Genomic DNA, 26788 nt, shown 5'->3' with positions numbered 1-26788 from the left:
GTGGATTTCCTGACGGCAGGAGAGCATACACTCAGATGTGTCTCTTCAGCAGCGGAGAACACCAGGCGTCAAAGATCTCACCACCAGAACATACCAGCTCCCTCAGCCCAAGTGATGGGGTGGCTGCCGGCGGCACAGGGCGTGAGTAGAGAGGGAGCAACATCATATGGCCCCTGTCAGACCCACAGCTTTGGCTTCATTCATCCACCTATTAGTAACTGGGCACCTACTATGTGCGAGGCACTGTGTGCTTAGAGGTGAGGCAAGCATGGAGATCCTGACATTACCGGCACCCTGGATAGAAATCAGAACAGATCACCAGAAACCAATATAGAGCCTGGTGCATTGGCCAGGAATTGAACCTGGGAGGCAGGTGAGAATCCTACCATTGAACCCACTGGGTTCTTGGGAACGTCCGAGATAGAAATCATGTGAGTTCCCCAGAAAGTAGTGCTCAGGCAACAGGTTTACCATATGTAGCTGGTGCATTGAGGGAAACAATTAAGGGAGAAAGAGAAATGTTGCTCCCCAAACAAAAGCCAGGGAACGGTTTGAAAGAAGTTGAGGCGGGAAAGGTGATGTCTAAGTGTGACATCTAAACATGTAGAGGCGGGGACTCTTTGGCAATTGTGTGTGTAACTACATGCTTCTTCATGCGTCACATGTCTCATCAGCATATTAAATCTCCACCCAGGGGTGTGTTTTCTAGCTAATTAAATGAGGGAAGGTCATGAAAGGACAGTCTATCTTGCTAGCATGCACCCGTGAGTGAAAGGAACCACATTTAAGCCCATCCAAATAAAACTTGCAGAAAGCAGTGACCTTCAGTCTAGCTGCCAATGGGCTGTTAGGAGAAAAGAAAGCATTGGGGCAATTAATGGGTCCCTGGCTTCCTGCCAGCTGGACCGGGAAGTAGCCTGCCTGTCTCACTGAGACTCAGTCCAATAGGAAATAGGTCTAACCTGGTTCTCTCTGTCAGAGAAAAGAAAGCATTGGGGCAATTAATGGGTCCCTGGCTCCTGCCAGCTGGACCGGGAAGTAGCCTGCCTGATTCACTGAGGCTCAGTCCAGTAGGAAATAGGTCTAACCTGGTTCTCTCTGTCAGGGGGTGTGTGGAAGTGTGTGAAGGTGACTGGGGTGGTAGGTGGTGGGGAGCTGGGGTTTGCTACCGCCTTGTCATGGGTGAGGGTAAGGAATGGGAGAAATCCTTCACCAACAACGAAGAACACCCGTCCCACTCTAAGTGCTAACAGTGCCTCCACGGAGAAATGTGGCAAATGACTGAACCATCCATGCCAGCCCAACCCCAACAACCTGACATCTGTTCTTACTGCCGGCCCAGCATCCACTGCCCAGTTGCTGGTAACAACATCTCAATTTCCCTTTGGGGAACTGAACCTCGCCCAGCCTCAGTCTAGAACAGTGGTTCTCAACCTTCCTGATGCCGCGACCCTTTAATACAGTTCCTCATGTTGTGGTGACCCCTAATTTCATTGTTACAAATTGAACATAATTAAAGCATAGTGATTAATCACAAAAACAATATGTAATTATATATGTGTTTTCCGATGGTCTTAGGCGACCCCTGTGAAAGGGTCCTTCGACCACCCAACGGGGTCACGACCCACAGGTTGAGAACCGCTGGTCTAGAAGCTTCCGCCAAAGAGGAATCGCCCACATCCCATCCCAAGCTCATGACCCAGGCCTGGTTAATCTAAGCATACCATCTCCCTGGCTGTAGTGATTCAGGATAAGCATGTAGCCAACTGCCATCAATGAGACTCAATCCCACAGCTTTGCAGGAGCTAACAGGGAGAGGGGGGGCTGTCTCCTCACTGAGATAACAGGATGAACTGTAACTGCTTGGTGAGCACATCTGACAAAAAAAACAAAACAAAACAAAAAACCAGAAAGGATAAAGTAGAGCTAAATGATGGATAGAGATCTTTGGTGCACTTAGATCTAGCCATGCCTGAAACCCTAGTCATGCTTAAAACCAGCACTTTCCTAGACTTTTCAGTCTTGTGATTCAAAAATCCCTCGTTCTTTTTTTTTTTTACTCTAGTCAGATCTAAGTTAAGTTTCTGTGTCTTGCAAATAGTTCCTGACTATTGCAAGACAAACAGTTCCTGACTATTTGCAAGACAAATAGTCTACTCAAATATCTCATTCATTCATTTCTCTACATACACTTGCTGAGTGTGCACCATTTGCCAAGTCCCTTATATTCTAGGATACAAGCAAAAAACCCCAAGGTCCACGTATGACCCCTGGAATGGTAACTATCTAATGAAAGGAGATACAAGGTAAAGCAGGAGGCAAGCTCACAAATCTTCCAAGATGGAAAATGCTAAATATTGCCGGCTGCCTGGGGATGCTGTTTTAGGAAAGTGCATTAAGTGGACATGATAAATGCCAGGCTCTGTAACCTAGAAAAACAGTCCCATCAATCCCACCATATGGCACCCCCATTCCTGTCTGACCTCCCGCGGCCTCTGTCTTCCATCACACCTACCAGCGGGTAAACACCTCATCATCCTTGAAGCTCAGGAATTCACCAGGGAAATGAACAGCAAACACCGTCCAGGGGAACCGAGGGCCACATATTTTATCCTAATGTAGTCAGAGGCTTCGGTGCCTCAGCCAGGGCCAAGGTCCTGACTGACACCCAGCTCAACAAATTCCATCTCAGGAAGCCCATCACCCACCCCAAAACTGAGTGGCAAATTCAAGATCAAGAAAAGCCAGTCCACACCTCAGCATCTCTTGCCATGGCTTCCTAATAGAGACCAGGGCAAGAAACAGTAAGTGAAGGGCTAACATGTTCAGATGACAAGCTGGAAACTCTGTTTGATCAGAGGATTTAATGTGCAGAGCAAGGGTGATGGGAAAAAACGTCCCCCATCCTAAGTGTAACACAACCCATGGATTAAACCCTATCATTGCTCCCTCTGGCTGCAGATCTTTTCCTATTAAAAAAAAGTGGGGGGGCAATTCAAAATGCCTTCACTCGGCTGGAATAGCTCAGTGGTTGAGTGTCAACCTATGAACCAGGAGGTCACGGTCTGGATCCCAGTCAGGGCACATGCCTGGGCTGTGGGCTCAATCCCCAATGTGGGGCATGAAGGAGGCGGCAGATCAATGATTCTCTCTCATCACTGACGTTTCTATCTCTCTATCCCTCTGAAATCAATAAAAATACATTTTTTAAAAAACAACAAAAACAAAACGCCTTGGATTTCTATATGATTTGCTATCACTTGTGTAAAAGTAACTAAAAGAGACATATAAGTTTAATGACATTTGTTATGCATAGTCACTGTTATGCTGATATATAGGCTCTCTCTAGAAATACACAAAAGAAGCTGGGAGGAAAAGAGCTATGCTTTTCACTGCAGACCAGCAGTTCTCAACTGGGGGGCCATTTGGCAATGTCTGGAGACTTTTGTGATTGTCACACTGGAGGGAGAGGCACCACTTAGCATCTTGAGGGTAGAGGTCAGGAATGTTGCTAAACACCCTACAATGCACAGAACAGCCCCCACAACAAAGAGACAAGGAGTTATCGGGGTCCCAAATGTCAACAGCGCTGAGGTTACAAAGCCCTATTGTAGATCCTTCAAAACAGCTTTAACTATTTTTACCACAGCAACACATTACTGTTTTTAAAATAAAACGTATCACATATACAAAATAGAATCCTATATAATAAAAGGCTAATATGCAAAAGTAACTAAAAGAGACATATAAGTTTAATGACATTTGTTATGCATAGTCACTGTTATGCTGATATATAGGCTCTCTCTAGAAATACACAAAAGAAGCTGGGAGGAAAAGAGCTATGCTTTTCACTGCAGACCAGCAGTTCTCAACTGGGGGGCCATTTGGCAATGTCTGGAGACTTTTGTGATTGTCACACTGGAGGGAGAGGCACCACTTAGCATCTTGAGGGTAGAGGTCAGGAATGTTGCTAAACACCCTACAATGCACAGAACAGCCTCTACAACAAAGAGACAAGGAATTATCGGGGTCCCAAATGTCAACAGCGCTGAGGTGGCAAGCCCTGTTGTAGATCCTTCAAAACAGCTTTAACGATTTTTACCACAGCAACACATTACTGTTTTTAAAATAAAACGTATCACATATACAAAATAGAATCCTATATAATAAAAGGCTAATATGCAAAACGACTGAACGGCAGAATAACCGGTCACTATGACGCGCACTGACCACCAGGGGGCAGATGCTCAATGCAGTGTGCTCCCACAGGGGGAGCACCGCTAAGCCAAAAGCCGGGATCACGACTGGTGAGTGCAAAGGTGGTGGCAGGAGCCTCTCCTGCCTCCACAGCAGTGCTAAGGACCCCCAAGGGTTCCCAACTTGCAAGAGGGTGCAGGCCAGGCTGAGGGACCGCCCCCCCTCAGTGCACGAATGTGGTGCACCAGGCCTCTAGTACAGTTATAAACATGTAGAGACTATTTAACAACTTAAAGAAAAATAATTAAATGAACACCCTCTATAACTACCATCCAGTCTTACATTGTTTTTACTTTTAAAAATCAAAGGTGGTTGTTGAATCCCTGGGGAAAATCAGGGAGATTGGAGGGTGAAAGAATAAGACGGTAGAACCTTCTAGCCCGGAATGCCACTGTGTCTGAGCTGGAAGGCTTCTTGGAAACAGAGTCCCAGAACAGCTAGGAGATGGCAAGTCACTCCCTGTGCCAACTCCAGTAGCTGACAGTGGTCCCCTGGGGCACTGCTCGAACCTAACTCGGTGGGTGGGAACACCGTGACTGACTGAGGATGTCTGGAATGGGCAAGGGAGGAGGGGGACGGCAGGGCCACATATGTGACATCCCTGTGGCCTAACCCCTTCGTGTTTAATATGTGAAAACCAGAGGAGGAGGTCACACCCTGAGCTGGCAGCAGAATCAGCAGACGTCCTGACTCTCAGAAGAACATTCCATTCCTCTAAGCCGGGTCAGCATACTACGGCCTGTGGTCCACACCTGTCTACGTCTGGCCCCTGAGCTTAGAATAAATATACTTCAACAAACACTGAAAAGACAGGAGTTTCCTTAAACATTCCACCTGCAACTCAGCTGTGATGAGACAGATGTTAGTCTAATAGGAAATTGGACAATTTATGAAAATGTGTGCTTTTAGTTCATAGAATTCCCGTAAAAATATACTGGGTTAGGCAAAAGTAGGTTTACAGTTGTGAGTACACAAAGCAGAGTTTATTCTTGTATTATTCTTTCTTAATTATTGTATTGTTTATTTCTACTACAACTGAATAGAAAAGACAAAATCCCTGCCTTCCTGGGATTGACATTCCAGTAGAGAGAGACACAATAAGTGAAAGGATAAGGAAATTTTCTAGTGTGTTTGGCATTGCCACTCGAAGTGTGGTGCACAGGTCACTGCCAACACAAGTCTGTGACCGGTCAGCAGTAGGTAAGGACCCGGCACCGTAATGTAGCTCAACTACGGCACTGAGCACCCGGTTTAACTCAGCTGACATTTTTATTCTTGGCAAGACCTTCTCGATGGAGGAAGCAGAGGATGCTGGTGGACATTCTGGTCCAAACTCCTTATTTCATGGGGAACCCGTAACAAACAGCTGCTGAACTGGCTACTTTGAGGACCATGGGCTGGAAGCTGCCAAGTGTTACAAATAAAATAAAGGGGGGTGTGTGGCACTTTTTATTTTTTAAATTTTATTTTATTTTTAAAATATATTTTTATTGATTTCAGAGAGGAAGGGAGAAGGAAAGAGAGATAGAAACATCAATGATGAGAGAGAATCATTGATCAGCTGCCTCCTGCATGCCCCCTACTGGGGACCGAGCCTGCAACCCGGGCATGTGCCCTTGACCAGAATCGAACCTGGGACCCTTCAGTCCACAGGCTGATGCTCTATCCATTGAGCCAAACCAGCTAGGGCTGCAGGGCACTTTTTAAAGGGAGTGATAGGAGAAGGCCTTGTTAAAATTTAAAAATACTTAGGTATGATAATAAAGCAATATAAAATGATGTGGCCAAGATAAACTTGGCTTCACTCACCAGGAAAGGTGTGCAGACCCAGGTGAAGGTCCCCACGGCGGCCAGGTAGGCAGACTTTTTCAGCACCTTCAGCTCCTCCTGCCGGATGGCCAGCACCTTGTCTTTGAATGCCAGCTCCCAGGCGTAAAGCTTTAGTACTTTGATCCCGTTGAGAATTTCATTCATCAGCTTAATCCGACTGTCTTTGCTCTTCATGTGGGCCACCTTCAAAGAGAAGAGCAATCAGCCCACATCTGGGGGCTGGCCTGCTCACTTCTGGCCTTGGCATCACACCATCCATCACTCATCCCCCCAACCTATTCAAATGGGCCTTCCTGAGGGTGTGAAAACTGAGCCAACCCTGCAACTGCCATGAACCCTACTCCTGACCCTGAGAGCGCTCCAAGGGACTCTTCTATCAGTGGGGAAGAAAACAGAACCCTGCTTTGAATCATGTTAAATTAGACACAAAGAAACCTGTAAGATTGAGGAATAGAGGCAAGAAAAATCCTTCAGGTACCCAGGGGAAAAAAGGGAACATGGTCCCTACACTGCAGATTCAAATACAAGAGAGATGATGTTGGGTTCTTCCCTCTGTTTCGTTATTTTCTTTATGAATTTTCAGCGATAATACTGGTAAAATACTGAAATGTTTCTTTAACAGCTGGCACTGGTTCTGACCCCTGGGTGTCCACACCATGCAGCTGTTAAATATTGGTAAGAGCAATCTTGCTCTTCCCATGTGCCAGGCACTTTTCTGAGCCTTTTACATGCATTTGGACATTTAATGCTCACAAGAACCCCATCATGCGCGCCACGGTCATGCCTGGGCCCCCGATGAGGACACCGAGCACCAGGAGTGGGAGCCGTGACTGGAGCTGTTTCAGAGGTGGCTCTCAGGGAAGCCCACGGGTTGCAGGCGTGAAAGGCGGCAGGGCCACAGCCCCTTCCTCTCCTCTCCTCTCCTGCCCACCCGCCCCCGCTTGCTGGGGCCTCATCCCCACAATCCTGGGAGTCATCTCTCCTCGGGCACCATCAGCGGGGCCGGGCCCTCTCGTTTGAAACTCCACAGGCACATCATAAATAGCCATCGGCAGGGACAGGGAAGTAAACGCTGGCCCGGCTCTGTTATGGACCATCAGGCACCAGTTCAAGAGGATGAAGTCAGACTCACGCCACAGAAAAATCCCCGAGGCCCGGTGTCAAATGATGACATCAGGCCGCCAAACAGGCCCTCCCGTGTAAAAATACATGTGGTCACAATAGCACAAAAACATACATATCCACACCACACCTAACTATATGATCAGATCTCTTTATGCATGCACAGAAAGGTCCGTGTTCACTGTGGGCGAGAGGGGACATCCCCTTTTAATCTATGCACCTTAGTATTACTTGAACATTTTTTTATAATGAGTAAGCATTCACTCTGCTACTTGGGTATTTAAGAACTTAAAATACGAAGTATCTCAGAAACTAAAGAGTTGATCACTGTATCAAGCATAAGGTAAAGGGGGGAGAGGGCGTAGGGGTCATTTTTACTTAACTCTTAAAAATGCACACACAAATAAATTCCGGGGAAGTAAGGATTTCTCGGAGGCTCCCAGACATGTTTTCTGTCACTGGCCCGCTGGTCTAATGATTTCGGGCACTCACAACCTGGGCTGCCCATTGTGATCACCCAGGAAGCTTTAAAGACTTGTGATGCCCGGCCCCACCCATATCAGGTGAATCAGAATCCCTGGATGGGGGCCCAGACATCAGCATTTGTTAAAGCTCCTCCGGGGATCCCAACAGGTAGGCAAGGCTGAGAACCCCACATCCTGAGCAGAAGAAACTCTGCCAAAACCCAAGTAGAGAGACCCCAGGCCAGGGCCCAGGTTGGAGTCTGGTGGAGACAGATACCTACCTGGTAGGTCTTGGTCTTCATGGCCATCACAGCGTTCAGGGGGACCATGAGGATCATCACAGCCACCCCGGCCAGGACGGAGGGGCCCAGGTTCTAAGGAAGGAAAGAGGACAAAGGTTCACACAGGCTTCCTGGGCTGAGCCACCACTCCGACTCCGCCCAGCAGGTTCGAGGCACTTCCACTCTTTCACCCAATTTTCAGATTTATTCCTGAGCACCTCAGCCCCTTTAAGAACATGCAGGTCGCCCCTAGCCAGTTTGGCTCAGTGGATAGAGCACCGGCCTGTGGACTGCAGAGTCCTGGGTTTGATTCCAGTCAAGGGCACATGCCAGGGTTGCAGGCTCAATCCCCAGTAGGGGGCGTGCAGGAGGGAGCTGATCAATGATTCCCTCTCATCTATGATGTTTCTCTCTCTCCCTCCCTCTCCCTTCCTCTCTAAAATGAATAAAAATATATATTAAAAAGAACATGCAGGTTCATGATCCTTTATTGGAACCGTTGGGACCAGATGTAATAAGGTGTTGAGCAGAACACAGTTACCACAGCCAGCCCGAGGTTATTATATTTGAAGGTCTGCTACCAATCTGGCCCTTGGCTGGCATCTGGGAGCTCGGGTTTGGGGAGAGCTCCCATCATTTTCAGAACTGATGCAAGCGGCTCCCTGCGCCTGAACTGTTTATACAAACAATATGGTGTGTGCTGAACACCCCTTTTCCTGCTGGGAGTCTGGAAGTTTGGTAAGTGCCAGGTAGAGGCTATGTGACCAGATCCCCCAATAAAAATCCTGGGCTCCAGGTCTCTACTGAGCTTCCCTGGCTGGCCACGTTCCACCCATGTGTCACACCTGGTTGCTGGGGAATCCAGGGCATCCTGTGTGTCACCACTGAAAGGATTCCTGGAAGCCTGTGTCTGGTTTCCCCCCAAAACTTCCACCCCTTCACTCAGCCTGCTGTAATAGATTCTAGCCCCGAGTCCTCCTAGTAAGTCATCGACCTGACGTGCTCTCGGGGACCCCGACACAGGTGTATGTGCCCTTCTATGCATCCACCCCACCAGGCCCGGCACAGCACTCCATGAGCAAAGGCACTGATTCTTCAGCAGCAAAACAGGAATATCCACAATGAGAGACATAATCAAGGTCACAAGGAGTTCGCTTCAGTTCAGGTCAGGTTTTGCCACCAAATGAGTTAAGGAAAACTTCGGGATTTCAGACTGTTTGGCTGGGATCTGTAGATAAGAGATTGTAGATTTTTTTTTTCTCTTGTCCCATTGCAAACAAGGAAACTACTGTCTCAGAGAGGTCAAGAAGGGCCGGCCATATAGATCGGTATCTTCCAACTGCCACAGGCACAGGAGACAGCCTGAGAAGTTAGCCCAGGGTGCATTTTTCTCAGCTGAAACATGCAGCTGGAACTCGAGGGTCATGTGGTTCCCCCACCTTAGGCATTCAGAAAAACAGGAGCGTTAGTCCCTTCCAAGTAGTCACCTGCAAGGGCCCTGGGCCTAGTTCCAAAAAAATACTACTGCTGATCCAAGTGAAGGTTAATCTACCTGTGAGAACAAAGGTGATTCCTACCAACAATCAAAGGCATTCAGAACTCTGCCAGTAACTAAAAGGGACTGAGAACATCTGTATACCACGCACTGTTCCACAAGCATGACCTGCATTAATTCATTAAATTGTCCCAACACCCCTACGATGAGAGGTACCGTTATCACAAGTTACAGAAGGGGACACTGAGGCTTAGAGACACTAAGTGACTAAGACACAGAGCTAGTAATGGAAGGGGCAGGATTTGAACCCAGGCAGTCCGATTCCAGAGCTTGCACTGTTTTTGATAGTCAAATAGAGAAATCCTATTTTTGGTCTAAGTCAGTGATCCCCAACCAAATAGGACTCCCCCCCGCCCCCAGAGTACATCTGGCAATGTCTAGAGTCTAGCAGGGGTCCTCAAACTTTTTAAACAGGGGGCCAGTTCACTGCCCCTCAGACCGTTGGAGGGCCGGACTATAGTTTAAAAAAAAATTATGAACAAATTCCTATGCACACTGCACATATCTTATTTTGAAGTAAAAAAACAAAACGGGAACAAATACAATATTTGTATTTGCATGTGGCCCGCGGGCCATAGTTTGAGGACCCCTGGTAGAGACATTTAGGTTGTCCTTACTGGGGACTGAGAGGAGAGCTGTGTTATTGGTGTCCAGTGGGTAGAAGCCAGGGATGCTGTTAAAACATCCTACAACGAAGAACGCAACCCCCACAATAGAGAATTATCTGGCCCCAAATGCCAATAACACATTCAGCATCCCTCATTGAAAACAAAGCAATTTTCTTCATAGTTCATAAACCAACCCAAAAAGTAAGTCTAAAAATATTTAAAAAGATATTTTACCCACAGCAGCACCTGCTGGGGAAGTGGGTATCCCAACACTTTCTGGGAAACTGGATGCTGGAAAAGACATTAATTTTAACATCTAAATAGTGGTATTTATTTCCTAAGTTTCATTAACAGAAACAATTTATAATCATTTGCTGTCTGATCTATAAATACACCAAAAGTGTAAAATACAACCAAACCAACAGATAATTTTGTGCACCTATTATGCACATGTTGGGACTATACCCACGGATAGGAAAACAAGACCCTGTGAGTCCATGAATAGCTAACATGCCCCTAAAAGAGGAAGGGGTGGTACACTGAGTGTGCAAAAAACTATTCTATAAGGGAAAATCAGACGAGTTTCTATACTAAAGCTATTGGGGTTCAATAAAGGAATAAGTCCATCTAATTGAGAAGGAAAAAATCAGTGGCATTTGTCACAGCCTTGAGGGATGGGTGGGATTTCATCCTTAGGGAGGAAAGATGGAAGGGCATTTTTACTGGAAGGAAAGGCTCAGAAGGGAGAAAGAATAAGTCATGTGTTAGAATATGGGCATCTTCGCTCCTCATCTTTTGATTTGGGGAGCTGTTCCTTGCCTCGTACAAGGGCTGTCAATCATACTTCCACCCCTTTCACAATGAGAGAGAGCTTGTGATCTAGCTGGCCAATCAGAATACTTTGCCTCCAGCCTCACAGTGACTGGTTCAGGGATGTGAAGAGCACTGTGCCAGGCCAATCAGAGTGCTCCCTGGGACTCTAGCTAAGGCAAAGAGGAATGTTCTTTTCTCTGACACCACTATCTGTAAAAATGATACAAGCCCAAAGTATAAAAGCCATTTAGCTGGAAACCCCATTGAGAATAAAGTCAACTCAGAGGAAAAGAGGGCCAAAAAATGACTAAAGAGTAAAACTAAGTCCTTACAGTATTCCTTGAACTCCTGGATGCATCCATGCCTGAAGTCCCTGGACTTTTCAGTTACATGCATGCACCCACAAAATTCCCTTAATTTGCCTATGCTATTTTAAAACTGATTTATTTTCTTTTTAGGAACGTATACCCAGATGTTACAATTATGCCTGCTGTGATCCTATCCACCTCAAACACCAAATTGCATCACGAGATCTCTAAGAAACCTGAGGGCGAAAAGTATTGCTGGCTAAACAGGGGCCTCTCGGACCACTTTATTACTCAGCAGACATTGGTAGTGGACTCTAGTGCAAATACTTTGAGGGTAGTGCCTTCTTTCTTTTCCCTGCCACTTTTCTCATTAATTTTTTTTCATCATTTCTTTTTTTTCCCTTTTATTCCCATCTCTCCATACCCCTCCCCTTCGGCAATTGTCAGCTTGTTCACTGTATCTATGGGTCTGTTTCTGTTTTGTTTTGTTTTGTTTATTCATTTGTTCTGCTATTTTAAATTCCACATATAAGTGAAATCATAATATTTGCCTTCTCTGTCTGACTTATTTCCGTTAGCACAATACCCTCTAGGTCTATCCATTATGTCGCAGATGGCAAGATTTCATTCGCTTTTATTGCTGAATAATATTTCATTGTGTGACCATTCATGTATGGATAGACATTTAGGTTGCTTCTATATCTTGATTATTACTAGTAATGCTACAATGAACACAGGGGTGCATACACCTTTCAAATTAGTATTTTTGTTTTCTTTGGATAAATACTTAGAAGTGGAATTGCTGATTCATACGGTGGTTCTATTTTTAATTTCCTGGAATTCCCATTCTGTTTTCCTTGGTGGCTGCAGCGTTACAATCCCACCAACAGTGCACCAGGGTTCCCTCTCCACATCCTCGCCAGCACTTGTTATCTGTCCATTTATTAACGACTGACATTCTAATAGGTGTGAGGGGATAGCTCATTGTGGTTTTAATTTGCATTTCCATGGTGATTAGTGATGTTGAGGATCTTTTAACAGGTCTGTTGGCTATTTATATGTCCTCTTTGGAGAAATACCTATTCAGGTCCTTTGCCTATTTCTCAGTTGGATTGTTCTTTTTGGTGCTAAGTTGTAGAAGTTTCTCCATATAGTTGGGATATTAACCCCTTATCGGATGTATCATTTGCAAATATCTTCTCCCATTCAGTAGGCTGGTTGTCTTTTTGTTTTGATTTGCTTCATTGTGCAAAACCATTTTAGCTTGATATAGTTCCATTTATCTATTTGTTTTTCTTTTGTTGCCCTTGCCTGAGGAGACACATCCAAAAAGATATTGCTTTTTTTTTTCATTTCTATTTGCATGAAATATCTTTTTGCATTCCATCATATTCAGTCAGTATGTGTCTTTCGATCTGAAGTGAATCTCTTATAGGCAGCATATACATGGGGCATGTTTTTTAATCCCCTCAGCCACCCCGTCTTTTCATTGGAGCACTTAATCCATTTGTATTTAAAGTGGTTCTTAATAGTATGTTTATTGCCGTTTTGTTCATTGTTCTTAGGTTGTTTTATAGCTGCCTTCTATTCCTTTCTTCTTCTCTTGATCTCTTCCCTTGGGGTTTACTGTTGTTCTTAAGTGTTCCTTTCTCTTTGTTCCTCGTATAGCTTTTGTAGATTTTTGGTTTGTGGTTACCATGAGTCTTATGTACAGCGTGGAACAAAAGTAGGTTTATGAGTATGCAAAACACAGTTTATTCTCACTTATTATTTGTGATATTTTCCATATGCACAACTGTAAAGCTACTTTTACCCCACCCTGTATGTCATTCTTTATCTATAGCAGTCTTTTTTAAGACACTTACGTTTGAATGTATAAGGACTACGTTCAATCCCCCTCCATACTTATGTTACTGATGTCATATTTTAGATCTTTTTGTAATCTGTATCTGCTACTATGTATTGTGTTGAAATCTGGTACTTTTTTCTTTTGACCTTCATTGTAGCTTTTCAAATGTCTGATTAGCTACATTTACTAAATATTTGGCTTTAACTGTGACTTTTTTTGTTCTGTTCTCATATTTTATTTCTGGTTATGGCCTTTTCTTTTCTGCTTAAAGAAGACTCTTTAACATTTCTTGCAAAGCTAGCTTAATGGTGATGAACTCCTTTAGTTTTACTTGTCTGGGAAACTCTTTCTCTTTTCAATTCTGAATGATAATCTTTCTGGGGAAATTATTCTAGGTTGTAAGTTCCTTTTTTTCAGCACTTTTAAGATGTCCTAACTCCTTTCTGACCTGTAAATTTGCTGATAGCATCATGGAGTTTCCTTTATACATAACTCATTTTCCTCTTGCTGTGTAAGTTCCTTTTTTTCAGCACTTTTAAGATGTCCTACCACTCCCTTCTGACCTGTAAATTTGCTGATAGCATCATGGAATTTCCTTTATACATAACTCATTTTCCTCTTGCTGCCTTCAAGATCGTATCCTCATCTTTAATTTGTAATATATCTTGGTGTGGGTTTCTTTGGGTTCATCTTATTTGGAACTCTCTGTACTTTCTGGACCTGAATGTCTGTTTCCTTTCTCAGATTTGGAAAGTTTTCAGCCATTATGTCTTCCAATAGGTTTTCTGTACCTTTCTCTTCTCCTTCTGGGAACCCCTATGATATGAATGCTAGTGTGCATGATGTTATCCCAGATGTCCCTAAGATTGTCCTCATTTTTAAAAATTCTTTTTGCTGTTCTGATTGGTTGATTTTACTAGTCTACCTTCCATGTCACTGATCCATTCTTCTGTGTTAGCCAATCTACTGTTGATTCCTTCTAACGTATTTTTCATTGCAGTTATTGTCTTCTTTGGGTCTGCTTTGTTCGTTCTTCTCCTGTCTCTTTGTTGTTCTCCCAAAGTTCCTCTATTGCACTCGCAATTTGGTGAGCATCCTTATGACTATTTCTTTTCATTCTTAATCAGACAAATTACTTACCTCCATTTCCTTAGGGGTTTTTTTCTGGGGATTTTTCTTATTCATTCACTTAACTTAAAAAATTCTGCTGTCTTTTCATTTTGTTTGATTTTCTATGTTTGTTTACATAAATTAGACAAAATAGCTCTCTCTCCCAGTCTTGAAAAAGTGGCCTAATGGAGAAGCAGTCTCTGTAGGCTGCCAGGTGGTTTTGGCAGGCCGGTAGGAGCTGAACAGGTGCCTAAGGTGTCCAAACTGCTGGCCTACTGAGCTGGAGTGGTTCCAAGTGGGGAGGACACATTGTGCAGCAACGCCCTGTTGATTCTCTTCTGCTTGCTCCCTTTGTTCGCGGCAGAAATGGGCTCAGGCAGTGTGTCCAGAAGCACACTCAGCGATCTTGCAGGTAGGCCAGGGCACCTGGATAGAGCCCCCGCCCACCCTTTGGAGACAGAGGGGGACATAAACAATGATCTGCAGTCCTCGGAGAGCCCTCGCAGCTGTCCAGCCTTCTCTGTATGTCTCTCTCTTTTTGTTATGCAGAAAGTGATCTTGTGTAGAAGTGACCTCTTTGCAGGCTCCTCTGCTGGGTAGTTTGGGGAATCCAGCTGGATCCAGGCAGGCACTTGGCTCCTGGGGCGCTGGCTGGTGTGACTGGAGTGGTTCCTGGCCTTCCTGCCAGATGCCAGTGGTGACACCTGTTGTTCCCATTTGCTCCCTTGCTCAGAGGCAGTGGCTCTGGGCGATGTAGCTGTTAACTGCTGGGGTGATCTTGCAGATAGGCCAAGGCCCAGATCAGAGCTCCACCAGCCACAAGGAAGTGGAGGGGAATGTAAACACCCGCTGCTCCAGCTCGGAGAGTCCCCGCAGGGCTTCCCTAGCTTCCCGGCCATCTCTACTCATCTCTTTACCTTGTTAGTCAGGAACTGCTCACTGTCAGCATACCCGTGTATTTGGGTTTGCTCATGGGAGAGGGGAGTTCAGCATCCTCCGCTGATTCCATCTGGTATATTTCTACCCCTTGCGACCAAGAGATTATGACCAACATAATTCAGGGCTAGTGAATAAATGAGTTAGGTTAGTGTTTGGGAGAATACAGTGGCAGAAATATGGTGCGTATGTTGTAAGGTTGTTAATTACATGTATTTTCAAGAAAAGATGAATGCAAATACTATGCCACCAAAAAGAACATAACCCAACAACTGAGGAAAGTAATAAAATATCCAGGAATTGGCTGATGGTCAGAAAAGAAAATGTAAATGACAGCAAGAACTACCAGTGAGCTATAGTGGTTCTTGTCGCCAACATCCACTCCCTCGCCCCCACTACCCACACACGGAGGTCCCTCCCACATGACAGGCACCCACATCGGACACACACCAGCCACAGAAGGTAGAGCGCAAGGAAGACTTGCAGAGGGGCCGACCAGATCATGTTAATGTATGTGGTCAGGTCCATGAACCTCTGGGCATCCACAGACATGAGGTTGACGATCTCCCCAACCGTGGAGGACTTTCTGGCAGAATTGGTGATCACCAGGGCCTGCAGGACAAAGGAGAGGGGAGGGTGAGTGTGGCAGATGAGGAGGAGCCTGTACTCTGCCTCCAGGCCCTGGTGAAAGAAGGAGGCTGCTCAAGAGTGGACAGGTCACTGCTCTTTCCTCCTCCCCTGCTGACTTACCTGCCTTCCCAACTCGTCTGTCTCAGCATGAAGCCCCCACTCGTATTGATGCACTCACTGCCTTCCTATGTGAGGCAGTGGAAGGGACCTCGGAAGTTGCCTAAACCTGGACTTTGCATCCTTTTTCGTGTACACACGCCTTATCCGGGAAGTTTATTACCATGTAGGCTCTGATTCAGGACTGGCTAGGACCTGAGACTGCATTTCTAATAGGCTCCCAGATGGCTCTGCTCATCCCCAAACACATTGAGGGACCAAGGTCTAGACCAGGGTTTCTCATGTTGGCACTCCAGATATTCGAGGCTGGGTCGTGCTTGGTGGGGCTGTCCTGTGCAATACAGGATGTTTAGCAGCATCCTTGGCCACTCCCCACTAGATGCCCGCACCCTCAGGTCTGACGACCAAAAACATCTCCCGACATGGACAAACATCACCTGGAGGGACAAAACATCCTGGTTTTCAGACATGGCTTCACACTGTGATCTGGGACTTTGAGGAATAATGATGCCTGGGTCCCACCTAAGAGATCCTGATTTGGTTTCTTGGGATGCAACAGCCCTGGCATCAGGAATGTGTGAAGCTCGCTAAGTGAGTCTGACTTGCAGACAGGGCTGGGAACCAATGATCTAGGCCATTCTTCCTATCTGCTAGACCAGGGGTGGGCAACCCCTGGCACGTGTGCCAAACACGGCAAGCCAGTAACTTTTGCTGGCACGTGAAACCCTCTCTTATAATCTTCCATTTACAATTGTGAATCTTTGTTCTCAGTGATGAATTTTGTTAAGTCTCGTAATAGGAGTAGCCTGACGGATGAAAGTAGTAGCTCGTGCATATCTCTGAAGGTCATGAAATATAAACCTGATGTAAAATCTCTGTCATCAGTGATGCAGCAGCAAAAGTCCCACTGATAATATCAAACGGAGTCATAAAGTTTTCTATCGGACTGTCAGTGTACATGTATACATTAAAAAATAAATGTATTTTTCATCATCATATACTGTGTTTTTGTTGCTCAAATGAATTTTATTATTTCTTCAAGGTTCTTCACATATGTACACCTTAAGAGATATCAAGTAGGCGTAACATGTTCTCAAAAAATTAGGGTTGGCACGCAGAAGAATTTTGAGCCAGAGATTTTGCTGGTTTTGGCACGCGCTCACAAAAAGGTTGCCCACCCCTGTGCTAGACAGTCTCTTCCCAGCCCAGGGGCCCAAGCAGTGTCCTTGCCCCGGAGGCTAAGGAGAGAGTGACCAAGAAGGTAATGCAGCTCCTTTAAAGCCTGCTAAGTACCCTATCACCCAGGGGAGGGGCCCTCTGCTCAGTTCAAATGGAGAGTTAGAACAAGCTCAAACAAGACTACGAATAGCAGAGCTAGGATTTGAACTTGGATTTCCCCAAATCAAGTACCGCCTGAGAAATTCCGTCTCCCATGGCTGCCATGGGGGCTCAAGGACTCCAGGCTCACCCCTGAAACCTGCTTTGCTGAGGCCTAATGCAGAATTGCCAACCCGTGCCGTCCGCAGTCACTGAGGCCACCCCGGAGCCACTGCTCCAGGAGCTGGGCTTGCAATCCCCGTGGTGGTCCCAGAGGACCCAGCCAAGTCCCTACAGGTTCTGGGGCCGCAGCAGATGTCAAAGTCAGCCCACGTGCTCACAACCTGGCCTCACCCACCTTCCGGTAGACAGCACCGATGACGGCGGTCTTGACCCTCATGCCGCTGACGAAGCAGATGTGGAAGTATTGATGCAGCATGAGGGTTTGGAAGCAGGCGCTGAGGAACAGGACCGCAGTGTAGAAGTAGCCCTGCCAGTCCGGGGCCTTCTTGTCGTTCACAAATTTGATGAGCAACCTGCGAAGGTGCAAGGACAGAGCCCAGAATGATGCACACGTGTGGGGAAAAAGTCCTTCGGCTTCAGCATTTTTATTTTCCCCCAAGCCGGGAGAGGATAGCATTACTACTTCAATTTTTAAAAAAATATATTTTATTGATTTTTTACAGAGAGGAAGGGAGAGGGATAGAGAGTTAGAAACATCGATGAGAGAGAAACATCGATCAGCTGCCTCCTGCACGCCCCCCACTGGGGATATGCCCGCAACCAAGGTACATGCCCTTGACTGGAATCGAACCTGGGACCCTTCAGTCCTCAGGCCGACACTCCATCCACTGAGCCAAACCGGTTAGGGCAGTACTTCAATTTTATAGGTTGAAAACCAAATCCCCGGTGGTGATCTGACTGGACAGCAGCTCAGGTATGACAGGGTGCCTCAGGCTTCCTGCACTGACTGCTCCAGCTCAGCACCCGTGAGTCACCCACTGTGACCAAATAGAGAGCATAAGGGGACAGAGCAGGGAGGACTACAGAACAAATGTGTGGCCCCAATTTGAAAAAAAGTGGGGGGGGGAGAGAGAGAGAGAGAGAGAGAGAGAGAGAGAGAGAAAGAAGAAGAAGGAGGAGGAGGAGGAGGAGGAGGAGGAGAAGGAGGAGGAGGAGGAGGAGGTAGTAAACACAGAGCAGAGAGAGGTGACCTCCTTTCTGACTTTCTGGTTTGAGTTGCAGTTTTCATGGGATCTGGTGCTCTTTGCTGCCCAAGACAGTCCTCTCTCTTCCCCCATTTTGGCTTCAGGGGAACCTAGTAAGTAGTTTCTGTTACTTGCGATCAAAGTGGCCTTAATTAAGATGCTATTAAAGACAAGCGCCAAGCAAAGCAGGCAGACGGAGAGACTGGGCTGTAAAAACCCCCTGGAGCAGCCCCTGACCCTAAGGGAGCGTTAGAAGGATGTGAAGAGTCGCCCAGCTGGAAAGGAAGGGGTCTTACTTCAAGATCTCCGGGCCGGTAAACATCATAAGGTCGTGCAGGGCCTTGTAGAGGAAGCTCATGAGGAAGTAGGGCCCGAAGGTCTTGTACAGCACCTTGAACAGGGACGGCTCCCGCACCTTCTGGGGGGCCCTGACAATCAGAGCCTCGGCCTCCTCGTTCACATCCACCTTGGAGCCCCCTTTGGGCTTGGCGGGATCCTTGGAGGAGTACACGATCTTCACCGGCTGCCTGGAACACAAGGAGTGTGGAGCCATGTGGGGTCTGCCAGAGGCTGCGCCCACCGGCGGCAGGGCGGCCAGAGAACCCTACCCTTTGGGAGGCTCGGCCAGAGAGCCCCAGTTATCGCAAAGGCAGCTTATTAGCACGGTGGCTGTGAACATGGACTCAGGATCCTGGCTCGGCCACTGGCCAGCTGTGTGGCTGAGGCAAATCCTTAGTTTCCTCGTCTGTAAAATGCAGATTAAAGGAGGACCTATCTCCTAGGGCTGCTGTGAAAATGAAATGAGTTAATATGCGTGAAGGGCACAGCAAAGTGCCAGCCCCAGATTCAGTGCAATCGCTATCAGAATCCCAGCCGGCTTCTTTGTAGAAACTGACAAGCTAATACTAACATGTATATGGAATCTCAAGGGACCAAGAATAGCCAAAACAATCTTGAAAAAGTCAGAGGATTCAAACTTCCCCATTTCAAAACTTACTATAGAACAACCATAATTAAGGCAGACCTAAGGATAATCATACACAGATCAATGGAACAGAAGTGAAATCCATAAATAAACCCGAATGACTTTTGACAAGGGTTGCAAGACCATTCGATGGGAAAAGAATAGTCTTTTCAATAAATGGTGCTGTAAAACCAGTTATTACAGACAAAAGAATGAAGCTGATCGCTTATTTCACATCATATAAAAAATTAACTTGAAATGGGTTAGAGACCTAAACACAGAGCTAACACTATAGAAATCTTAGAAGGTAGCATAGGGGTCAATTTTCATGACTTCGGATTTAGCAATGGATTCTTAGATATAACACCAAAAGCACAAGCAACAAAAGAAAAAATAAACTGAACTTCATCAAAATAAAAAATAGTACTTCAAAAGACACCATCAAGAAACTGAATCCTCACACAGTCCTTGAGAAGTAGATTTCATTAGGGAGGGGGGAAGTGAAAAGACAACCCATGGAATGGGAGAAAATATTTGCAAATCAAAAATCTGATAAAGGCCCTGGCCAGTTTTGCTCAGTGATTAGAACATAGGCATGTGCGGAGCGAAGGGTCACAGATTCGACTCCGATCAAGGGCACGTACTTGGTTGCAGGTTTCCCAGACCCAGTAGGGGTGTGTGTGGAAGGCAACCAATCCATGTGTCTCTTTCATGTTGATGTTTCTCTCTCTTCCCCCTTCCTTCCTCCCTTCCACTCAATCTGAAAATCAATGGGAAAAATATCCTCGGGTGAGGATTTTTTTAAAAGTCTGATAAAGGACTTGTAACTACAGCACATAACGAATTCTTCCAACTCACTAAGAAAAAGACAACCCAATTTTTAAAAAAAGGGGCAAAGAGCATATGCAAATTGCCAGTGAGCATACGAAATGTTGCTTAACATCATTAGTCATCAGGGAAATGCAACCCCAAACCACTGTGAGGTATTACTTCACAGCCAGGAGGATGGCTATCATGAGAAAGTCAGATAAAACAGTGTTTGCAAGGATGTGCAAAAATCGGAACCTTCACACATGCCCCTGTGGAGTCCTCTCTCATTCGGAAGAGGACACTGCAGAAATGGTGGAGCATCACGTGCAAGATTAGGCCACAGGACACGCTGTGGTTTTCACCTTGTCATCTCTTAGGTCATTCACTCTGGGCAAAGCCAACTGCCATGTTGCGAGGGCACTCAATGAGCCTCTGGAAAGGCCCCCATGGTGAGACCTCGCCAGCAGCCAGCACTAACCTGCCAACCATGGGCAACCTGGAGCAGATCCTGCGGCCCTGGTTGCTGACTGCAACCTCATGAGAGACCCTGAGCCAGAACCACCCAGCGAGGCCGCTCCTGGATCCCTGACTCAGATAGTGAATGGACATTGTTCTTTTCAGCTGCTGGGTTTGGGGGCAATTTGCTATGCAGCAGCAGATATACCCCCCAGCTCCCATCCACCAAAATGCAGTGAAAACAACATCCTCAAATGGCTAAGCCTGGACTCCAAGCTTCATCCCCACCCAACCCTAACATTTACAACTTATAAACTTCTTCCACAGCATGAGTTCGCTGAATAGCATTTGATTTCAGGGGACTCTTTTTTTTTTTTTCTGAATTGATCCTTTTCCCCCCAGAACATTTTGTTTGCTTTTGTTGCTATATTTTATTTTTTTTAGTCTTTATTGTTGAAAGTATTAAGTATGCCCTTTTTTCCCCTCCCACTGACCCCTTCTAGTCCGACCCCGCCTCCTGCCCGAGGCCTTCACCACCCTATTGTCGTTGCCCATGGGTTATGCATATATGCATACAAGTTCTTTGGTTGATCTCTTCATTTCAGGGGACTCTTGCTTGTCACATCTATGCCACACCTGCCCATCTGGACCATGGAGACCACAGCCTTCCCACCTGCCTTGGCCGTGTCCCACTCCGAACTGTGGGCCCTAGTCGAGGCTCTGTCAAGTCCTGGTCTTTCTCCTCTGTGCTCCCTGCCCCAGGAAAGGACCCGAAACATGGGACTCATCCCGGACCCCACCGCCCTCAGTCTCCTGGATCTGAGCAGGCCTGTGTCCTGTCCGTTCCACATCTGGGATGTATGTCCACTCTTTCCATCTCCACAGCCTCCACCCGAGCAAGTGACCACTGCCAGGGCCGCCTCGCCACTCCCCATTTCCTCCCGTTCTTGTTCCCTTACAACCAACTCCCTGTACAGCAGCCAGTGGAACCATCCTAAAAACTCATCATTCTCCTCCACCAACGACTTCCCGCTGCACCCAGAGTAAAAGTGAACTGTGTGAAGCTGCACAACTTCCTGTGGCTGCTGTAACAAGCTACCACCCACACGGTGGCTTACACAGCACAGATTTATCAGCTCATACTCCTGGCGGTCGGAGACCTAAGTGGGCACACAGGGCTACATTGCTCTGGAGGCTCTGGGGAGAACCAGCTTCCCTGCCTGTCCAGCTTCTAGAAACCACCTACAGTCCCAGCTCGAAGCCCCTTCCTCTGCCTTCAAAACCAGCAGCATAGCATCCGCCCCCCCTCTGACCTTCTGTGTCCCTCTTATAAGGACACGTGATTATTTGGCCCACGTGTCTCCCCATTTCAAAATCCTCCACTCAATCCCACCCGCCCAGTCCCTCTGCGATGGGAGGTGACACAGTCACAGGTTCTGGGGATCAGGATGTGGACATCTTTGGGGAAGAGGAACATTATTCCACGGGCCACAGAGGATTTGTGCTCCGCGTTGTCCGTGTGACCACGTAAGGTCCTCCCTTGCCCACTTTGCTAACTCTCCCAGGTGTCTGGCTGGGTTTGGTATTTCTTTCAGCACACATGCCTTCTTGGCAAGGAGAAGGCAGCCAGCAGAGAGGAAGGGAGTGGCTCAGCCCTCCCCCATTCATTCTCTGCGCCACTTCCCAAGCTGGGTCCTGGCCCTGCGCCTGCGTGGCCTGGCTAACCCAGGGCTGTTTTCTGTGGCTGCCAAAGGAATAGGAGGAGGTTTTGGGCAGGCAGAAAGGAGGACGGCTCAGGCCTGGGGGAAGAGGTCAAGAACAGTGGAAAGGATCAGCTAAGGCCTGGTCAGGAAAAAAAAATACACAGTGACAAGGGCCCTGTGAGGAAGGTACTGAGGGAAGGAGGAAGTGAGCAGGAGGGGAATGGAAAGTTAAAGGGGAAGGTCTGAATCGGGAGAAAACTGCCTGGAACAGGGGAACAGAAACAGGCGAAGGAGCTGGAAACTGGGAAGAAAAAGGGACTTGCAGACTCGACAGGATTTCGACGTCACTCATCTATGAATGGACTGAATACATCCCCTGGGCCAAACGTTGGGAGGGCCCCACCATCAAGGAGCTCGTGAGAGAAATGGGTCTTCACAGCCTGTGGGAGCAGCACCTGCAGGCTAAGGAACAGGCCCAGCTGGGAGGCGAAGGGGGCTCTGGGCACAGGGAACAGGGTGAGCAGGGCCTGAGACTAAGGGTTTTGAAAAGAGCTGGGACACCTCTTCCAGGAAGCACAGAGCCTCGAGATAGCCAGGGCGGGTGGGAGAGCAGGCGGAAGGGCCTTGGACCCACCAAGCAGCATTGAGGAGCTATGGATGGCTTCGTCTGTCGTTGGTTAAATAAGGTCTTCCATCTTTTGGCAAAGGTGAAATCTCACACTTAAAATGGTCTTAGCCTGATTAAAATTCCACATTTCTGGATATACTCTGAGCGTGATCTTGGACCCATAATACCCAATATAACACAGAAGGGCAGACTTCATCTGCAATCACGGAGAAAGGATCTTACCAACTTGAGGCACGTTTCCACCACCACCACCTCTCAATGAGCCCCTCCTGTGAAAGCACAGCCCTGCAGGATTTACACGTCACAAGTGCAAATGATTCAAGATATTCTTTCTTTCTATGTTATCTTTTGTGTGTGTGTGTGTGTGTGTGCTTTTCCTTCCTCAAAAAACACAGGCTTCGAAGCCTGTGTTTTGCAAATTTGCATTCTCTGATGGTCCTACTCACTGAGCCAGAGACCAGACCTTCTGTGAGGTACAGAACAATCCCAAACGAAGAACCCGGCGGACATCCACGCAGGTGGAAGGCCTAGAATTACCTAAGTCTAGAATCCAATGCCATCTTCCGACATAAATCCATACAGAGTGTGCATTTTCTTTTTTGCAAGTTTAAATATGCCTCGAATTTTTCTTTGTTTTTTTTTAGAAATGCAATGACTGTGCAAATTAGGGAAAGACTCTATTTGGTTAGGAACTTGGCCAAGCGTTGGTGACCACGTAGCAAACTCCTGGTCTGTGAGGGCGCTGGTGGATCAGGTCTCCAGAACCACACACCAGTCAGCTGAGCTGTTGCAGACAAGTCTCCCCTTAGGAGCCAGCAGCGACTCCTTGGTTCTATTCTACTGCACGCCTGAGCATTTACACACTGAAACACGTGTCGTTTATTATAAGTCCCTCGCCTTTTAGTTTTCCTTTAAGGTCTAGTGAGAGCATTAGCATTATGTTGATTTTTTAAATTGGATATGTGGAGCGTGGTTTTTATCTCTATTTTTCCTTAAAGCTGAGGAATAGAGTGAAGAAATAAAATGGAGTCACTAGAGTTGAACGGCTAAATTCCTAAAAACAAGGAAGTTGAGGCCTGAGGAAACAATTCCATTCCTGTTTGAACTATCCCGGGAACTTATCGATTGAGGCAGTCAGACATGAGCAGAGCAAGGACGATGGGCCGGGTACAGAAGGTCACCAGGGTGGAAAGCCAAGGATGCCGAACAAAGGACAATTGTAAGATGGGACCTTGCCCCGGGTGACCTTACCTCATGGAACATATCGCCATCATGTGTCATGAGGTTTGGACCCCTTGACCTTTCCTCCCTCGAGATAACTTCTAGGCCTCAGTTATATTTCAGCTCCAGGCCCAGAAAAGCAAAAGCAGACAAGCTATGCCACAGCTGACCTCAGGACCAGCTGCACTGAATAATGACCCCTGCCCTGACCCTGAAAGGACACACCTGGAAAACCCTGGGACCTCTCCTAAAATCTCCACCCTCAAAACCCTTAGGAGAGCACCCAGCAGCATGCCCGTGCCTTTCTCCGCCCCCTCTCCCTCCTCTTCCCCCCAGGTGTGTCACCTTTACCTTCCTCACTTCTAAGCTCCAAGGGCCCTTCCTTTACCTCTATAACTTGTTTCCTACATTCAATTCTTCTACTTCTATGATTTTCCAAATAAATATTCTCTGACAGTTTGAGTCTTGACTCTGAATTCTTTCTTGACCTGACCTCAAGAACCGAGGCTGCTGAACCCCAGGTCCGGTCTGACCCCCCGTGTCAATACCTGGATATACATCAGACCTCCAGGTAACCCTCTCATCACCCCTGAAGGACTAAGGAAGGACGTTCAGATATCCAAACCACCTGACGTCCAGGATCCAGACCAGCCGTCATCTAGAGCAGTGGTCACCAACCGGTGGTCCGTGAGGTCCGAAAGGTTGGCGACCACTGCTCTAGAGGATTCCCATCTCGGACCAATCCAGAGGCTAAGAGGGCAGGACTGACGCTTCTCAAGAATGTACCATTTACTATCAGGACTCTTAGCTTTTCTTTCTTCTTGAAACCGAGGGTCCTTATGACTTTGATAAAGTTTAGTTTTAAACCCTAGCACTAGAAATCCTATCTCTTTCTTCTCTGTACCCCTCAGAGACCTAGCCTCCCTCCCCCATAATCAGCAACCCTGACACAGCAGAAGACAGTAGCCCAGACCTGACTAATGATCACAAGGCCCGACCCTCTGGCAGGCTCAAGATAACATCCTGCTTGGCCTCAGCTATGTTTCAGCTCCCCTGGCGTCTTTCCCGGCAGACCAGGCCGAGGCACTCTGGAGCAGACCTCAGAACTGTCCTCAAGACCTGAAGGAACGATCTGTTATCCTTACCTCCCCTTGGACCGACCAGCCCCCAGCAGGACCCCACACCCCTAACCTGTGATATCTTGTGATTCTGCCCTATATAATCTGCACCTACAGGCCTTCGGCAGTCTGGTCTCAAGCATTAGCTTCCCATCTGGCCAATTCAGTATTAAACTATTTTTCTTTCTATACTGAGAACTCCTGCTCATGCATTTCTTTGGACCAGTGTGTGCAGGCCGACTGACTCGGAAACATTGGGGTCCCGGTAACACACTCTTGGGTACTGCCTAGCTGTGCTCCTGGTTTGCCGATCCTAAAACCCTTAAATAAACCTTTATCATTTATTTCTAGCCAAAGCCTCCAGACTCTTTTTGAGTTCATTTGACAAATCCAGTAAAGGAGCTGTGACAAAAGCTTTGTCTTCAAGGGGATGACAAGTCTGAAGGGTTGAGAACCACTGCTTAACATGCATATTCGGGAGAGCTTTGTTTTCTTTTGCTTTTTATTTGTTATTTGCTATTTGCATTCCTTTGTGAACCAGAGACAATTAAGTAAAATGGTCACCCTTTCTTTAAACACGACCTTTTAACATACAGCTTTATTGGGGTGTCACTGATATACGATCAACTGCACATATTTAAAGTGTACAATGTGCCCTTACCGGTTTGGCTCAGCAGATAGAGCGTCGGCCTGCGGACTCAAGGGTCCCAGGTTCGATTCCGGTCAAGGGCATGTACCTTGGTTGCAGGCACATCCCCGGTGGGGAGTGTGCAGGAGGCAGCTGATCGATGTTTCTCTCTCATCGATGTCTCCAACTCTCTATCCCTCTCCCTTCCTCTCTGTAAAAATCAATAAAATATATTTTAAAAATAAATAAATAAAAAATAAAGTGTACAATGTGATGAGCTTTGACACATGTATACACCTGTGAATCCACCAGGGTAAGAAAGATAAAGAACACATCCATCATCCCCAAAGGTCCCCATCCACCTCTCTACCTCTCCCCCATCCTGGCAACCACTGATCTCATTTCTACTCTACAATGGGTTCCATTTTCTACAATTACATATAATGGAATCACCCAGTATGCACTCTTCTCTGGCTCTATTCACTCGGCATAATTATTTTGAGTTATTTCCGTGTTGTCAAGTGTATCAAGAGATAATCCCTTTGTATTGTTCAGATGCATTCTTCTATGGCTACACCATGTTTTGTATGTCTGTTCCCTTGTCAGTGGATGTTTGGGTGGCTTCTAGCTTTGGCCCTCGCACACAAAGCTGCTCTACAAGTCTTTTATGAACACGTCTCCAGTTATCTTGGGTTACACACCTAGAAGGAGAATGGCTGGTGGTACAATAATTGTTAACTTTTTTAAAAACAGCCAAACTCTTTTCCAGAGTCACTGAAGTTTTTATAGTCATGCCAGCAGGAACCACAGTCCACCATGGCCTTCACCTACAGGAGGCCAAGAGGCCAACAGAAA

The 26788-nt window shown here is 46.7% G+C and overlaps 1 protein-coding gene across 1 annotated transcript in view; it reads right to left on the bottom strand.

The window, feature by feature from the left end:
- The window catches only part of ABCC1 (ATP-binding cassette, sub-family C (CFTR/MRP), member 1), a 106681-nt gene that overhangs the window by 51982 nt on the left and 27911 nt on the right, over positions 1-26788 (bottom strand). The window contains exons 8-12 of the mRNA XM_005872052.2: positions 18702-18932; positions 17556-17733; positions 15584-15745; positions 7955-8047; positions 6067-6270 (exon numbers count right to left, since the gene is read on the bottom strand). Of these exons, the coding sequence (XP_005872114.1) occupies positions 6067-6270; positions 7955-8047; positions 15584-15745; positions 17556-17733; positions 18702-18932 (868 nt within the window). The remainder of the gene's footprint in view (positions 1-6066; positions 6271-7954; positions 8048-15583; positions 15746-17555; positions 17734-18701; positions 18933-26788) is intronic.

Source organism: Myotis brandtii, unplaced genomic scaffold, assembly GCF_000412655.1.
Source record: "Myotis brandtii unplaced genomic scaffold, ASM41265v1 scaffold363, whole genome shotgun sequence".
Lineage (NCBI taxonomy): Eukaryota > Metazoa > Chordata > Mammalia > Chiroptera > Vespertilionidae > Myotis > Myotis brandtii.
The sequence above is the reverse complement of the archived record's forward strand: the minus strand, read 5'-3'. Positions and strand labels throughout refer to the sequence as shown.